This window comes from Amphibalanus amphitrite, unplaced genomic scaffold (genome assembly GCF_019059575.1).
Source record: "Amphibalanus amphitrite isolate SeventyFive unplaced genomic scaffold, NRLGWU_Aamphi_draft 002398F_arrow, whole genome shotgun sequence".
NCBI lineage: Eukaryota > Metazoa > Arthropoda > Thecostraca > Balanomorpha > Balanidae > Amphibalanus > Amphibalanus amphitrite.
The window spans coordinates 24,034-40,405 of NW_024883846.1; the positions used below are offsets into that span (position 1 = coordinate 24,034).

The following is a 16,372-nucleotide window of genomic DNA, read 5'->3' on the forward strand; positions in this document are numbered from 1 at the left end:
GTTGCATTGCACTATATAGTGTATGTATAATGTATGTACCCAGTAGCGAAGCACAATGTTTGATAATGCCGCTCTCATTTCCCAATGAGCAGCCTCCCGTTATTCGGGGTTCCTTTCTTATTCAGTCCCAAATATTGTTGCTATCACGCGAACCAGTTATTCCTGCACCCACATTCCACAGCCGCCAAATAAAATAGGCACCGTTCATCCACATAACAACCGTAACGTCACAGTCGAGCATACCACGTAAAGATGGTGACGTCACGGGCGCGCCCTCAGACTGGCGTGACGTTACGTCAGCGTCATGGGTATGCCGGGAGATAAGTGGTACACTAACCATGCCTGTTTATTTATCGAATGTTCCAGACCATTGCAGAAAGTCTCGTCCAAACGTGCTATGTTTCAACACAATCGCATATCCTCAGCTGGCTTGAAAATCGTCTGTCGTGAGACAGACATGCAAGTAAAACAGCCTTGCACTGGAATTGAGATAGCCGAGTAGGGTACCGTTTACTTATCGGGCACAAAGGGGAAACTCAGAGGAACCAATTTGTCATTTTCTATTGTAGTGACGCTTTGCTCACCAGTCACTGTCACTATATTCTACGAAAACACAGTCAGCCCGTTTCGTACTTCCTCTATCCCCATCCGTCCTCTTGCAGCTGGCTTTCCTCACAACCTTCCCACGCCCACACCTACCTCCCTCTCAAGTCTCACGCCGTCTCAGATTCCCATTTATTTCCGCCCGCCCATCCAGCGAGCAGTCTTCAATCTGAAAAACAGTACGTTACGGAATGAGATGTGGAAGCATGTACGCCACTGACACTCGTCCTCTCTCGCACATCGCCGGCCGCCCGTGTCACGGACGGGGTCGGGCGGACCGAGCAGCCCACCCAGCCGGCCTTAGAACTCGGCTATAAATGAAGTCGCACGTATACCGCAAACGTTGGGCTAGATAAACACCAATGCGTGTTCCTGACCACTGAACCGGCGGGAAAGAACGTCCAAACGGAGCGACGCTCTGTACTAAATACAGATCGACACGCTCCGACCTGGAGACGGTGTCTAGGGGGCAGTCCCCCGCCCCACGTCCCCAAACACCGTCAGTGGCCACGGAACGGTATCCGGGTCACGCGCACGAACTCACAATCAGCCACACCGTATACACACGCGCGCCCGAGCACACACAGACATACACACACCTGAGCCGCGAACAGACGGCGGCCGCCGAGCCGACGTCTCCGTCCCGCGCACACCGCGCCGCGTCACGCCGCCAACGCGCCGCTCTTGTCACCTGGCGGCGGCGGCGGCGGCTAACTGAAGAACGTCCGAGGTAAGGAACAACACAGGATATGAACGAGCTACACGGCGCACACGCTACACTACAGAGGGGCGCGGCTCGGCGCGACTCACGGTCCCTGCGCGTCCGAGCCGACGCGCTCAGTCATGATTTTGATGCTGCACCACATAGCCAGTAGCCGGACGGCCACATCACGTGGCGTATCGCTGCGTCCACTGGCGCGCCACTCTGTCGTGTTCCTCGCGGTTCTGCAGGTATTGAGTGGCGATACTGCCCACCAGAGGGTCGGCTGTGGACAGATGAGTCCGGCGGAGACGTCAGAGACGGTGGAAGACGAACGGCGGCTGGTGGAGACGAGGGACGACGGCAGGACGTGGAGGCAGGTGGTAGATGGTGACGAAGATGCGAGCGGAAACGATGGCAGAAGGTGCTGCGGATGTGGCACGACCGGATGTGGAAGAGACAATGAAGTCGGCAGCGGGCGAGGTCATCAGTTTTGGACTGGATCTCAGGCGATGTGACGCGGCAGTGGCTCTCACACGGATGGCAGAAACGGCGAGCCGCGAGAGCCATCCAGGAGATGGAGGCTAGATACTGATCCATCGGAAAACTACGTGGTGCACTCCAGAAGTTTTGAGACTTTTTCAGTAGAGACAGTTGTCTGTTTCAGAGAAGCATGAAACTTGTATGACTCTCGAAATGGAACTTCCCGAGTCCAATGCACCTGCTTTAGCGCTCCTGTCACTGCCTGAAGGCCTGCTGATAGGCCTTCAAAGTGAAGGTGCCCAGGGCCTCTGTCACAGCCTCACTCATCTCCTCCACATCCTCCGAAAGACGGCCCCTGAGTTTCCCTGTCAGTCTGGGGAACATCCAGAAGCCAGGGGGCCAGATCAGGACTGTGGGAAGGGATACGGACGGTTTTGACGCACATCTGTGTCAGATAGTTCGTCTCCATGGTGGACTTGTGGGTGTGTGCGCTGTCCTGGTGCAGGAGCCCCTGGCCAGAGTTGAAGAGTTCCGACCTTTTGCGGCGAAATCTCTTTCTCAACTCCCTCAGAACCTTCACGAATCATTCCTTGTTGACAATCTGGCCGTGTAGGGGACCCAGGTTATGAAGTTTTTGCCTTTTTGTTCTAAGTAAGGGATTAATTTGAGCTTCCCAGGGGACCTGCGCTGTCTGTCTTTATTGGGTCTGAATGAGTCAGTATGTTTTCATTGGACCTTTTGTCTCTTGGTCTCATGATGGTAAAAATACATCCAGCTTTCGTCTCAAGTCACTTGAGAGCCAATTTGCTATGTTTCTCGGGCATTTTTGCCAAGCTAATCCCAAAATTTTATTGTACAGCGACCCTCCAAGTTGTCTTCACATGAACAACCTGACTGTACTCTACACTGGTCACTGTGACAAGCCGCGTGCGACTTGCCATGTTCAGGGTGACGCCGTTGCCGTCTTTTGCAACGTAGAAAAACAAAATTACGCAAGTACGTTTATAACAACTGTGGTAAGGACTTGTGAAAACAACAAGTATCTAGCACTGTTCATATGGAATTTACGAGGCCAGTCTCAAAACTTCTGGAGTTGACGACGTAAAAGGAAGCGAGGTTCGGAACTGGAAAATAGGGGCTGAGGCTCTCACGCCGGATTCGCCAATAAGCAGCTAACTTATCCCACCAATCGCGAGTGATCGGCAATAGGTGGGATCTGAACAGCACTTCGAGCCGAGACAATGTCCGAATCCTACGGTAAATGTAACGTCGAGCAGTGCTAGTGCCTACCAAATATTTGGGATCTGACGGGACCACATTGTTAATAGCAATCGATTGTTTAGACGTCATTTGCTCGGCAAAGTGTGGGACGGCACTTGGGTTAAAAACACATCACGATCAAATTAATAATCATAATTATGCCCACTTTTCTTTTACCACGATAGCTAGTAGCTAGTAGCTACCCATTTCCCCGACCTTATTGCCGAGTATTACACCTCTCACACCTCGTCAGCACGGTGTCAGCCACCCCACCCCATCGTCCCAGTCCCAGCGCCCCCCCCCCCCCTCCGCCGCCCTAAAGCTCACAGCCACGACCACGACGAGCGGGTCATCACACCGACAGATGCGAGCCAATATAAACGACCCGGCGCCGAGCCCTGTTACACGACACGATGAGACAAAAGGAGGGCAACCGAACTTTTGAGATTACGTAAAAAGTGTCCAGTTCGAGTTCGAAATGGTTGTGTTGTTCAGTGACCATCAAACAAATAAATGAGCTTGAAACACCGACTTGGAAATCCATACTATACTGGTCTTTGACAGCATGTAGTTAGCTGGAAATGTTGTAAAACTGCATACAATTCCTGATTATTGTTGCATGACCATAACTCTAACAAGGCATTGTATGCACCTATCCTGTCCGAGTCTCTCTCGGCACGGCACAGCGGCCAACGGAAACAGGCATTCAGTCTGTGTCATGACGACACCGAACATAACGTACTGAACACCCCCCCCCCCCCGGACTGGGGACGTGGCCAGAGACGTCAGCCGTCGGGAGGGGGGGGGGGCTCCGATGCTGAGCTGGACCGACAGTGGGGCCACTCGGCTGTCAGTGGACGGACACAGTCGATGTTCCTCCGTCCCTTTCCCAGTAACACTAGTGAGGTGGGGGAACAGGGGGAGGGTACCCGTGGGACGCCTGGCTCGACAGGTGATATTCTGATTAGTGGGTCACCGGGGAGGGGTATATGTCAAATTACCGGTCGGCTGCCCAGCTGCCGACCTTGACGAATGCGAGCATAGCTGGAAATGAGCTTCTCTTTATCAGCTCTTCTCTCCAGTGAATTCCCACTCAGATGCCCATCAAGGGCAGCGGGGGAGGGGTAAATGTCACGGACGTCCAACATAGCCGTGTTGTGACGGCAAAAACTGTCACAGATAAGCTGAGAGTGCTAAATCCTGGTGTAAACAATGGAATAGCTTCCAAGTTCCTTCAGTCTCACAACAATGAACCATTTGTCCAACCATTTGTTCCACTATCAATATCATCACGACGGCGTAAATTGGCGTCCAGTTGAACGATTTCGATATTCCATAAATGAATTCGCACGTAACACTAAAATCAACTTGCCTAAGTCCATTAAAAAGCCATGCTTTCCGTACAAAGCACACACCTCTCCTCCCTCCCCTTCCCCCCCCCCCAGCCAACATCCTCACAGTCACACTGTGCTCTGTGGCGCCTACTCCACAATACCCACACACTGATCCCACCCCTCGCCGATCGCCCCGCCTGGCGGCACACCGTACCTGGATTGCAGTCGGTCAGCAGCGAGCAGATGGAAAGCAGCACCTTGGAGATGGTCAGCGCTGGCGACCAGTTGTCCTTCAGGATGTCCAAGCAGATGACGCCCTGACTGTTGATGTTGCAGTGGTAGATGCGCGTCTTGAATGTGACCTGAGAGACGGCACCACGGTCAGTTGCAAGGAACACTGGATTAGTGAAGTTCAGCCTTGATGGCCTCTCTTCTTCAACCGCAAACAGAGTCGCATACATACCAATCAATAATCACTGGCATAAATGTGTCCATACTCGTATAAAAAGCATCGTGGCATGTATTTTGATGAGATGAGTTGCATCACGTCATGTGTTTTGATGAGACGAGTCACTTATCCGAATTGATGCCGACTTATTCAAACAGAACTAGCATCCCCAGGGTTCACAATCACTCAGAAGTCAGAACCGAAATCCCCGTCTCCAGAAGGCTATCGGCGCACCTTTGGCGGTTTGAAGGGGTACTCTGACGAGAAGTGAATGTCGAGGAAGAAGACGCCTCCCTCGTACACAGAGCCCGGCGGCCCCAGGATGGTGGACACCCATTCGTACAGGTTGTCGCCCTTGGGCCCTGCACTACAGTTGGGCGGCGGGTCCAGTGTAATCTCCGCCAGCTCCTTCTGAATCCTGTGCGAGCAACAAGGAATAACATTCAGTGGGGCAATGAATTAGGGCACAGGACGTCAGCATTTCAAAACAGGCTGAGGCAAAGGACCATGATATGATTGAGCGAAAGCACCAAACAAAACACAAATGATTAAGTGCAGCAATCACAACATGCATAGTCCACAGAGCGAGAAATATAAAATCACAGTCAGCTACAAAATCAGGGCAATATTAATGTGTAAGCAGGCAATGAATGAATGTATGAATGCATTGATGGATGAATGAATGAATGCATGAATCAGGGAATCATCTCAATGCCAACCAATGCACTAATTAGGTATCATAAAAATGATACATCTCAGTGCCTCAGAATCATCATTAATTCATATATTTTCGTTTGGCCTAAAGCCACACTCAAACCTTCCTGTTCAGTTAGAGTGCAGTAGGACCGCATAACTAATTACCTTTTGGCGCTGGTGCTGAGTGACTTTGAGGCCTTGGGGGTCAAGGTCTTGTTGTGCTTCTCCTCACTCTTGTTGTCGGTCTGCTGGCTTCCTTGGCTACTCCCATTGGACTCGCTCGCGCTAGATCCGGCCCCGGAGGCCGCGTTCGACGACATCCTCTGTAAAACAAAATTAATAGATATGGGTAGTACTAGTAAGAATGGCAAAAAATATCTGGGTATGGTATGGCATGATTCATAGAAAATTATACACATCAACAATTCTATTCAGCTCGATGAGCTGCGTCGAATGGTACCTACAAAATATCAATTTCGAAAATTTGACACTTATGATGTTCTTGCTGGAAACTGTCGACATCATCATTACCATTGTATCCATTTCCAGTCAACCAGTAACCACACAGCACACCCCATAGCATTACACTTTGTGAAAGTGGTCTTCTTAAATTTTCAAATAACAAAATGTTCTGCCTAAATTGACTGTAAATAATCTTACTTCACATTCTGTGAATTATCTGTGACACAACTCACAACTGGTCCTGATATGGCAAGCATTCTCTATGAAAAGTGTGTACTGACACAAATACAATATAGCACTAAATCTAAAAACTGAACATCATGAGCATTATTAATTATTTTAATTTCCACCATCATGCTATGAAAAAGCACAAAAAACAAATATAATAGAGGTATATTTTGACAGAAAGAGACATGCAGCTTGTCATTGCATAGGTACAAAAGCCAAAAAGCTGCAAGACAAAATACACTGGTGATCTGATGATACTATAAGATAATTTTTCATTGAAAATGGAAATTGATTGTCCAGTGATTCACTAGGTAGAGCATTGGACTCCTGGTGGTGAGTCACTTGTCACATTCACATTACACTCAAGTCACTCCGGCACCTGATATCAGACCCCTCGACAAGGATGGTCTGCAGTTGGTGGGAGTAGCCACAGCTAGCTGAAATCAATTGATTAGGACAGGCAGTGTCCTGCTTTGAATCTTACTTTGCCGTCCAAATTATCTTGTTATCCAGAATTGCACAATCAGACTGTAGGGATCAAGGCCTATTCAAAAAGGGCTGCTTAGCATGGGCTCTGGCTATATCAATCTGCTCATTCCTTTTTTGAGCTATACCTATCTGTAGAAAAATAAATGACATGAATTTTCATAATGACTAAATGGGAAATTTTGTCTTAACTTAATAACTACAACTAAATTTTTGCTAGATTAAATGATTACGATTAATGACACTTTTCAATAATATCTTCTAATGCCTCTGTAACATCCTAAGGACTCAGAAAGCCTGAGTCCTTCTCCACACCTCTAAAGCCCTCTTCCAAGCTGGACAGTTCTGCCTCGGCTCGGCAGTGCAATAATAAGCGCGATAGTGCATTCCCATGCAAATGCCATTCCCTGGCAGCTATTATCCTTCCTACTCTTTGAATTTCAATAGTCTTACTCTAAGTACAGAAAGATCCTAACCAGATAAAATAGACAGTTTTCAGCAAGATTCGGAGGAAGCATTCTGAGTGCCAGTGCAGCCAAACTAGGTACCTAAGTTATATGCCAACAAATCAAGCATGAATAAGAACTATCTGAAAATATTTTATGAATAAATATATTACTCAGGTGCCACTGAAATGTTGTAAGTTAGGATTCAAGCCAGAGGATCAAAAGAAACATGTGAATGCGTCATATTCGTCACACACGCTTATAATTGGTGACTAATGCATTTCAAGAACGCTGAAAATGTGCACCAAGCTTGAATGAAGAATCGTCTTTCAGAAAAATCAGCAGACCCTTGCCCAATACCTAGTTTATAACAATACCAAGGTCTAGGACCACGACAGAGCCGCCATTGCAATCCAACCGGAGCAAAACAAAGCGATCTTTGAATGCATGGAACTCGAAGCTGTGCTGTACCACGTTACCACAACTTTATGAATACGTACCCTCTTGAAAGACTCTCTTCTTCTCCGTATAAGTTTTTCTTGGGGCTACGCCTATAACAACGTAAAACCCCTCTAAATATAACACGGAACCACGCTCACAACAGCGCCCCGTGTGCTTTTTTGTCAATCACCGTGCAATCACCGCAAGCAGCGCCCCGGCGGCGGCGGCGGCGTTATTTTCGTATCACGGTAGTGCTACCAGATGCTGCCAGTAAAAGGAAACTCTTCATCCGCTCCGGAGCTGAGTAGTAAAGTAATCTTGCCGGAGCTCATTATCTCAAAATGGTATGGAGGAAATGAGCAATCTGCGAAATTACCGAATGCCAATAGAGCGTATTTTTTCGTTCATTGAATGGTACAATTGCACTTTCGAAGGCGGATTATCCGAACGTCTGGCGTCCATTCCCCGTCATCCTCAGCGCGAAGTCGAGCCTTCCATGCCTACACCTCCTGCAAAGGAATCTTGATGCCCATCTCGTATAAAAAGTGTTATACCGTTCCGTGCATATATCCTCAGGATACTGAAATCCTTCTCCACGCCGCAACCCCCCTCCGGGCTGGACAGGCAACTTCATCTCATGCCGGCTGCTCCCTTGGAGCGGCACCGCTGCTCCCGAGGGAGCGCACCCCGTAGCCGGGTGCAGTGAGTGCCTTGGGGCTGGGTGGCCTGTCCTCTGGACGGCTCAGCCCCGGCGACTCACTAGGGTGCCTGCCCAGACCAATGTCTCCCCCTAATTCCTATCATCCTCCCGGCTCTGAAATGGTCTCATTAGACCGAAAGGGCCTAACCCAATAAAGAAGAAAAAGAAGAAAAGTGTTACATCTACTCTACTCTTGTCTACAAAATGAATCTAGTGACAAATCGCTCCAAGCAATGGTTAGATGAGATGGTTTATATACTAGCCGTGGATAAGGCTGTTTCTAAAATGTAATGTATATCCACCTCACGCTTCAGAACAAACAGCCCCAAAAGAAATGTAGTAATGCCATTATGGCGGTCATACAAGGCATATTGATACTTGACTACGTTCAGTACATGAATATGTTCACTAGTGCCCCAATAAATAACCCTAAATTTGAGTTTCGTCGGATCAGCTTACTGCAAACTGCAAACGACTTGTCAAATTAGTTTACCTTTATCAATATGTTACAAATCCACAGACAGCATAATTTACGCGAGCGTCACAACAAAGTCGGCAAAATGGACACTGGTACGTGCCACGAGTACCGTGAGGACATATAGTGAGGTGGCGGATGTTAAATGACTGGTAAGAAATTAAGCGCAACGGAAACTCAACCAACAAAACTCGCAGAGAACTACGTCAAATGGTCAACAAAGAGTTATAAAATCTGTAACAGACTCCCCAATGCCTGAAAGCTATTATTTTTTTATGACAATTTGATGCTGTATCGACCACCATCGCATACACGTGTTATCCAAACAATGACCATATGTTAACCACATGTTAGAGTCAACTGAACCTTTCAAATACACACCAACTGAACCTTTCACAAACGCACAAACGGCGCACAAACGCACTCCCAGGCAGCTTCCGACAGAGCAGCTCTCATTACAAACTCTGAGCGGTTAGACAGTCCAGTCCAGTCTCACACAGACGGCAATGATTACTGGACACGAACACTGCCACTCGGTCACGCCTGCGCTCATCCCACACACAGTCTCAGTGGATCACCCTAACCCCACCCGCGGATGACAGCTCGATTGACGCCTAGTCTTCGTCCGGCTCCAGGTTGATGTTGTCGCCGAACTTGGCGTAGAGGTCGCGCTTCAGCAACGCCATCTCCTCCTTGAAGCGGCTGCCCTTGCTGTTCAGCTCCTCCATCTGCCGTGTCAGCTCGTCCTTCAGCGTCTCCAGCTTCGCCTGAGAAGCACGTGAGGGACGAGGGTGTCACGAAGTGGAGGTGGGTATCTCGCTCGACCGTGCAATGCATAGGAATGTCACAGTGGGAAGGTGGGCATAAATGCAAAACTGCAACTGATAAGTTTAAATGTCAACTTTGTTTTATTTTTATGAAACGATAAAATGCGTTTTTGTTTAAAGGAAATAGTTCACTTTCCTGAAATTAGTATTTTGCTATGGATTTATGTTTTGTTATGCTCAAAATGATCAGAAAATAAAACAAAACGTTTTTGTAAAAAGGATTATTTTCTATATTTTAGTATAAGAAGAACTATATTCTATATAAAATAATGTTTGACGCGGAAGCTTATTACGCGTTGACCAATCATATTGCGTAGGACAAACCCATCGGCTGTAAGCAGCATTCTGATTGGCTGACGATGACGTGACTGCATTCCTCAGCAAGGCACGCATTCCTCTGCAAGGCACTCTTTTCGGAACGAAAAATGGAATATCTTCGTCTAGGGTGATCATTGGGCCGTAAAGCTTCTGATTTGTGCTAGTCTCAGCGCAAGCAACACAACTGCTATTCCAGTTCCAAACCCCATGTTAAAAGTGAACTATTTCCTTTAAATTGATGACATTTCATAATTTCGTCAAATTTTCCACGTTTTTTATTTCCTTTTGACGAAATATATGCAATTGACCAATAGTCCTTATCTCCCTGCCTTCCGTCTGTCTGATCCTGCTGCCATGATTTCCATCGTTTTTTTCACCCTTGCATATTTCCGCTTCACCTTGGAGTTCTCGCCCTTCTTCTGTCCCTATCTTGGTCTCCTCGAGCGGCGTATGGAAGAAGACGTCATATTCTCCCCCTATCTCCCCTGTCCCTATCTTGGTCTCCTCGAGTAGTACGGACGAAACCGTCATTTCCCACGCACCTGTACCCCAGCCTTTCTAACTTATCTACCTTGGTCTCTTCGAGCGGCGTGTGGAAAAAGACGTCATCTCCTTCTATTCTACATATACTCCCTATCTAGTATCTACCTTGAGCTCGAGCGGCGTGTGGAAAAAGACGTCACATTCTCCCCCTATCCCCGTGTTCTATTTTGGTCTCCTCGAGCGGCGTATGGAAGCAGACATCTCCCCTTATCCTCATCTCTCTAATCTACCTTCGTCTCATCGAGCGACGTGTGGAAGAAGATGTTACCTTCCCCATCGATATTTCTCTATAGGAACACCTTCACCCTTGTCTACCTTGGTTTCCTCGAGAGGCGTGTGGAAGAAGACGTCATTTCCCCTTATCCTCCTTTATTTCCCTTATCTACCTTGGTTTCCTCGAGCGGGGTGTGGAAGAAGACGTCATTTCCCCTTAATCCTTATCCTCCTTTATTTCCCTTATCTACCTTGGTTTCCTCGAGCGGGGTGTGGAAGAAGATAATATTTCCCCCTATCCCTCCTACTCCACCTTGGTCTCTTCAAGCGTCGTGTCGAAGAAGACGTTATCTTCCCCATCCCATGTCCCCGATTTGCCTATTTTACCTTGGTCTCCTCGAGCGGCGTGGGGAAGGAGACGCTATCTTCCCCTATCTCCCATCTCCTCTGTCCCTACCTTGGTCTCCTCGAGCGGTGTGTGGAAGAAGACGTCCGCCACCATGAACGGCACCGGCTCCTCCTCGTCATCCACCATCAGCAGCTCGTCACTCGCGTCGTCCAGGTTCTTCATCAGGTTCTGCAACAACCGCACATATATACGTGATGACGGAATGGATATGGGAACAGTTTAAAGATGAACAACCATAAAGGCAACAGCCACCTCCCGCCCAGCGCTGTGAGCTTCTGAAGCAAGACACGATTTGTTCAGGAGAATCGTATGGCCTCTCATCATTGATTCCAGCAAGATAATATGTGACTTCGATAAATGCGGAAGTTATTTATCTCAGATTAAGATACGTCCTGAGAAAGCAGGTCTAAATTAAATATGTCTCAAGACAATGCACACGATGCATACAGATCGAGATACGGATATCGGGAAATAAGTTGGAAAATGGTGCAGCTTAAACGAATTGCGAATAGACGAGACAGTTCGTGAAGATATCGATCGATGATTGTTACGCAGTATGATAGTGTTAGCTGACTTGAAGGTGGATTTTAATTAGCGGTATCCCTAAATCAACCCGACGCACATACATTGCACGCTGGAAAATAATGTCTAACCCTACAAATGTTCGGAACACAAATGGATGTCGGTATTTTTTTTTCATGAAGGAAGGATAATTGAGGTAGATGTCAGACAGGCGGCATCTTTAACAAGAGCTATCCAATATGCCGGGATAACAGGCAAATAGGCATCCTATATTATAGTCTAATAAGCCTGGCTAGACGACTTTTCACACCTCTTTGTCTTTGATTTCATCCTGAAGGTCCTGCAGTTTGGCGTTGAGTCTCGCAAACTTGTTGATCTTGCTTTGGTCCTCACGTGTGACGTGTACATCACTGTCCTGAAAAAAAAAACAATGACACAAACGTAATGACCAATAAATGCACTCAGCAGGCATTCCTAATGTTCACGGTAAGAATTAACCCGCGCCCCACTGGGGGGGGGGGGCTATTCATAGCCCCCCTTCCGTTTTTCTGCAATAACTTCCAAACCACTTGACGTATCAACGCCAAACTTTCAGTACCTTCGGCTGCATCAATTTGAAACCTTGTGTCAAAATTTAAACTTCGTAGCTACCATAGGTCGGCCGGAAATGACGTCAGAGTGACGTCATGTTCGGCCGATTTCGACGCAAAACATTGAACCACGGCAATCGCTCTCAAGAGCTCAGTTTTAAGCTAGATCCAATTTCTTTGCATGAAAGGACTTAGAGTTGATGCTCTATCAAACTGCTATCTCGGATTTTCAAAATTTTGAAAATTTCGAAAATTTTATATAATAAATTTCGAAATTTATATTTTTATATTTTTTTTTCAAAACGTTGAGTTTTCGAAAAAGCCGGAATATATGTGACAGAATGCATGCTTATGACTAACTCTAGCAAGTTTTAGCTAAATATCTTCAAAAATGGCCAAGTTATACGCATTATTGCAAAAAAATCACAATTATTAATTTTTCAAATCAATTTTTCAGTACGTATTTGACATCGTACACCAATTAAATAGCACCATCGTGTTCCTGAACTCAAACTGCATCCAATAGACACCTTTTTTGTTGAAAAATTTAAACTTCAAAATTTGACCTTTTTGACCTGAAAGTGACCTGACCTAAGCTAAATTCGACTCAAAATGACCTCGGATGACACAGACGACATCAAATTCGAAATCTATGGCCTAAATGGACATAAAACATGTGTCAAGTGACCGATGCATGATATAATATTTCCGTGACCTGTGATGACCTGACCCTGACCTGAAAATCAAAGTACAAGTTTGGTACCCTTAAGGTATCTAGAGCATCTGTTCACGAGTGTGTAAACCAAAAATGAGCCTGATCTGACTTGTAAGACGGCGGCCAGAGCCCAAAATGTGAACAAGCCAAAATGCTAATAATTTTTACTTTGACCTGACCTGTGACGTCATCGGTGACCTCGAGGTCAATGAAATTAGGTTTCGCTCGACAATTTTTCCGGGGCTATCACTAGACGCCGTTTGAATTTTGACGATCGGCCCAGTAGTTTCTGAGTTAGGAGAGCCCCCCCCCCCCCAGTAGGGCGTGTACACGCAGACCCCAGTGGGGCGCGGGTTAAGACAATGACAATTAAATTGGCTAGTTCGCAGTGTGGTTCGCAGCACGTCACAAAAGAAAAAGATAAAATACTTTCGCTTGACTTGTTGTATGTCGCATTCTTATGGTAAACGGCAGAACATGACGTCATAAAAAAGGCCGCAAGTTAAAATATGGCGCAAGAAAAAGAGACGGCAAGAAAACTTGGTAAAAAAGGAACTTACCGATGAAAAGTTCCTTTCTGCATCGTTTGGGCACTCATCTTCAATTGTTTGACCTAGCCTGAAAGACACAAAAAGGTACCGTCAAAATGCAATCAAGGCGAAACACAGTCTCATGTCGATACTCATCGCTATTCACGTTTAATCGCACACGGCCTTCCAGAAAGTCTTTCACCCCATGAGACGGTTAATTGATCAATTAATTGTACATTTGGAAGGATCATAAGACTATATATTCGCTACAATAAATAATGTTCAAGCATGTGGACATGCCACCTTACATGATATGGATCATAGGTGGAGCTTTTCCGGGGAAGTTGGTGGGGCAAAAAGTCGTCAAACCCACAATGTCCGATTATAAAGTTGAATGAAATGCCACACTGAATCAACTCCTATCATTAGACAATATTTTGCATTAAACAGACATTCCAAACCTCTTCAATGCGAAAAAGATTAATTTGCAAAGCAACAAAGTCTTAGAGATCAGCTAAAGTTGGTGGGGCAAAACGCTTATTGGTGGGGCAAAATACCAAGTTGGTGGGGCAGCCCCCCACCAACTGTATAGGAAGCTCCGCCCTGATATGAATGGATTACATACGACCGTTCATCATGTTCAGTGAACATTGTTCACTGTTCAGCGAGGGATGCGTTAGGTTTTGGAGCACGTGATGCTCGTATGAGTAATTTTTACAGGCCTTTGTTTTCGCTTTAAATTGGGAATATTGCCGTTCATCTCAAGGCCCTAAAACATATTTATTTCATCTCATCAAAGCCAGAACAAAAAAAAAACAGCCCTTTCACTGTGTTATTTTTTAACTGAGCTGCGAATGGACAAGTGTTTTAGATCAGTTTGCATCAGACAAGATCGTAGCTTTTTTAGACATCAATAGAAAGTGGATCTTCGTGTAAGATTAGCATCCCATAGTTTCCCACAAGCACCTGTAGTTTGCCTATATCTAACCGTTCACAAAACCAGCCATGTCTGAATCAGATGAAGATCCGGAGTTAGACGACGATCTCGATACTGAGCTAGGCGTGAAGAAGAAAACAATGAAGAAGGCCCCGAGGAAGAGCCAGATGCCGGAGAGAAGGGAAGCGACGGCAGCGGCGGCTTCGAAGCTGGGGATGGCGAGAAGAAACCAGAGCCGAAAGTGCTGCCTCAAGAAACCCTCTGACTGCAGAAATGATCAAAGGAGGAATATCGATGTTGTGCAAGACAGGCGATGGACTAGAAGTGGCGTACGAAACTGGTCGTCCAGAACCGTGAACTGACTAATGTGTTTATTTTGTCAACGTATATTCACCTACGGTACGTCGACTTGTCGTTCAACAAGCTCACCTCGCTCTTCCCTCTTCAGAACATGAGATTCCTCGTGTCATTGAAGGTGACGAACAATAAGCTCACATCACCCAGATGTCCAACTTCCCGTTCCTTCAGTTTCTCGACCTCACCGGTAACCCTCTCAAAAGTACAAAAGGCATTAAACAGCATTCTCTCGAGAAGCTCATCCTATCCAAAACTCAGCTTGAGGATCTTGAGGACATGACTACGGAGAACCTTCCTAACCTCATCCACCTCAACATCACCAACAACGCGCTGAAGAAGCTGGACGGCCTGGAGCACCGCACCCTGAAGACACTGTACGCGGCGGGAAACAAGCTGCGCAACCTCTCCGGGGTGAGCCGGCTGACCTCTCTGAGTCGTCTGCACCTGAGAGACAACCGCATCAGCTCGCTGAAGGGTCTGGAGGAGGACCACGAGACGCTCGAGTACCTGAACGTCCGCAGCAACAACCTGGAAGAGGTGGAGGAGGCGTACCACCTCAGTCGCATGAAGAAGTTGACCACGCTGGTGATCGCCGACAACGCTGTCTCCGACTCTGACTCGTACCGGTTAGTCAGGCCACCACAGCGGAACTGTTCGCCTTCGTACCAAACACAATTTCAGTATGTTGCAGTATCGTAGGTCCTGCTCCCACTGCTTCCACCACATCATCATGCTTGCGGTGTGGCACAAAGAGCTCTCCGAATTATTCAGAAATCGGATTGCTTTATTACCAGGTGTTAGTATTACAGAGGTTAGTAGACAGACTTTCGTCCCCTCTTGAGTTAAGATCACCGACGGTTGTTAACGGTCGTTAACGACGTCTGAAGAAGTAAGCAGGTGGTCAAAACATTTCAACCTTACATCTTACCTAAAAACCGAAACGAAAACCCGACCACTAGCATCCGTATCTTTCCACGTTGTCTATGCGTGTCGCCACACCCGTTTTATTGTGTAACGAGACGATCTGTGCGCATCTGTCGACAGCGTGGACGCGCTGGTGTACGGCCGGCGGCTGCAGAGGATCGACAAAGACCCCGTCGAGGAGGAGCGCCAGGAGGCGGCAGAGCTGTACCCACAGCGGGAGGAGGAGCGACTGCTGGCAGAGCGAGAGGCCAAAGAGCGACCCGCCGACGAGGAGCCCGATCAGGACGATCTGGATAGTCAGAGAGATGACGACGAAGATCGTGATGAAGAGGATGACTGAGATGGCTTGATAGTGGAGTAAAACCGGTGACGTTTGGAGGTGTCCATAAGCTACGTTTCGTGTCAGCCGCAGCAAATAGGGCCATGAAGGAGACTAAAATAAGGACAGAGATGGGAAAGGTGTTGAGCGTTGACGCTATTTGCGAAATGTGACAGATACCCTCCGACATAACATCAAGTGATCATCATATTTGTGTTTGCATCAAGTAACTTGTAAATACAGTTGTTTACAAGTCAGACATATGTTATCAACTGTTATGAAAAATGGTTAAGTGCAAACTGCAAAGACACATTGCATATGGCTTAGCGAAAATCCAAACTGCGCCCCGATCGAATCTTCCGTCGAATGCAGACAACTGAGAGACAGAATAGCGGCAGGAGATTTC

At 47.0% G+C, this 16,372-nt stretch overlaps 3 protein-coding genes across 5 annotated transcripts; 1 reads left to right on the top strand and 2 right to left on the bottom strand.

Annotated features, from left to right (window-relative positions):
• Positions 1-721: 721 nt before the first annotated feature.
• On the bottom strand, positions 722-7,809 carry LOC122376914 (ubiquitin-conjugating enzyme E2-24 kDa-like). 3 transcript variants are annotated; one of them, XM_043356897.1, is made up of 6 exons: positions 7,647-7,779; positions 7,013-7,017; positions 5,690-5,849; positions 5,063-5,246; positions 4,595-4,742; positions 722-1,589 (listed from the first exon to the last, which is right to left on the bottom strand). In XM_043356897.1, the coding sequence occupies exons 3-6, from the start codon at positions 5,842-5,844 to the stop codon at positions 1,492-1,494; spliced, it is 585 nt and encodes a 194-aa protein (XP_043212832.1). In that variant the 5' UTR covers positions 5,845-5,849; positions 7,013-7,017; positions 7,647-7,779; the 3' UTR covers positions 722-1,491. The 3 variants fall into 3 exon arrangements, with proteins under 3 accessions (XP_043212832.1, XP_043212834.1, XP_043212833.1); XM_043356899.1 differs by lacking the exon at positions 7,013-7,017 and having other exon boundaries at positions 5,690-5,847; positions 7,647-7,809; XM_043356898.1 differs by lacking the exons at positions 7,013-7,017; positions 7,647-7,779 and adding an exon at positions 7,524-7,569 and having other exon boundaries at positions 5,690-5,847.
• A 957-nt stretch (positions 7,810-8,766) lies between these two features.
• LOC122376918 (prefoldin subunit 4-like) lies at positions 8,767-14,080 on the bottom strand. The gene is made up of 5 exons (XM_043356903.1): positions 14,055-14,080; positions 13,460-13,517; positions 11,905-12,009; positions 11,121-11,240; positions 8,767-9,529 (listed from the first exon to the last, which is right to left on the bottom strand). Exons 1-5 carry the CDS (start codon positions 14,078-14,080, stop codon positions 9,377-9,379), a joined length of 462 nt encoding a protein of 153 aa, XP_043212838.1. The 3' UTR covers positions 8,767-9,376.
• Positions 14,081-14,870: 790 nt separating this feature from the next.
• On the top strand, positions 14,871-15,987 carry LOC122376919 (leucine-rich repeat-containing protein 23-like). Its single transcript, XM_043356904.1, has 2 exons — positions 14,871-15,349; positions 15,768-15,987. Exons 1-2 carry the CDS (start codon positions 14,871-14,873, stop codon positions 15,985-15,987), a joined length of 699 nt encoding a protein of 232 aa, XP_043212839.1.
• The last annotated feature ends 385 nt before the right edge of the window (positions 15,988-16,372 follow it).

What these genes read in the sequence shown, in the direction of transcription:
- LOC122376914 (XM_043356899.1), bottom strand. Translation starts at nt 5,844, where the DNA reads ATGTCGTCGAACGCGGCCTCCGGGGCCGGATCTAGCGCGAGCGAGTCC. An exon ending in CTCAGCACCAGCGCCAAAAG is followed by an intron (nt 5,247 to 5,689) that starts GTAATTAGTTAT and finishes TTGCTCGCACAG; the next exon opens with GATTCAGAAGGAGCTGGCGG. An exon ending in GCTGACCGACTGCAATCCAG is followed by an intron (nt 1,590 to 4,594) that starts GTACGGTGTGCC and finishes ATCTGTCCACAG; the next exon opens with CCGACCCTCTGGTGGGCAGT.
- LOC122376919 (XM_043356904.1), top strand. Translation starts at nt 14,871, where the DNA reads ATGTCCAACTTCCCGTTCCTTCAGTTTCTCGACCTCACCGGTAACCCT. An exon ending in TCCGACTCTGACTCGTACCG is followed by an intron (nt 15,350 to 15,767) that starts GTTAGTCAGGCC and finishes ATCTGTCGACAG; the next exon opens with CGTGGACGCGCTGGTGTACG.
- LOC122376918 (XM_043356903.1), bottom strand. Translation starts at nt 14,080, where the DNA reads ATGTTCACTGAACATGATGAACGGTC. An exon ending in CAGAAAGGAACTTTTCATCG is followed by an intron (nt 12,010 to 13,459) that starts GTAAGTTCCTTT and finishes TTTTTTTTTCAG; the next exon opens with GACAGTGATGTACACGTCAC. An exon ending in ATGAAATCAAAGACAAAGAG is followed by an intron (nt 11,241 to 11,904) that starts GTGTGAAAAGTC and finishes CGGTTGTTGCAG; the next exon opens with AACCTGATGAAGAACCTGGA.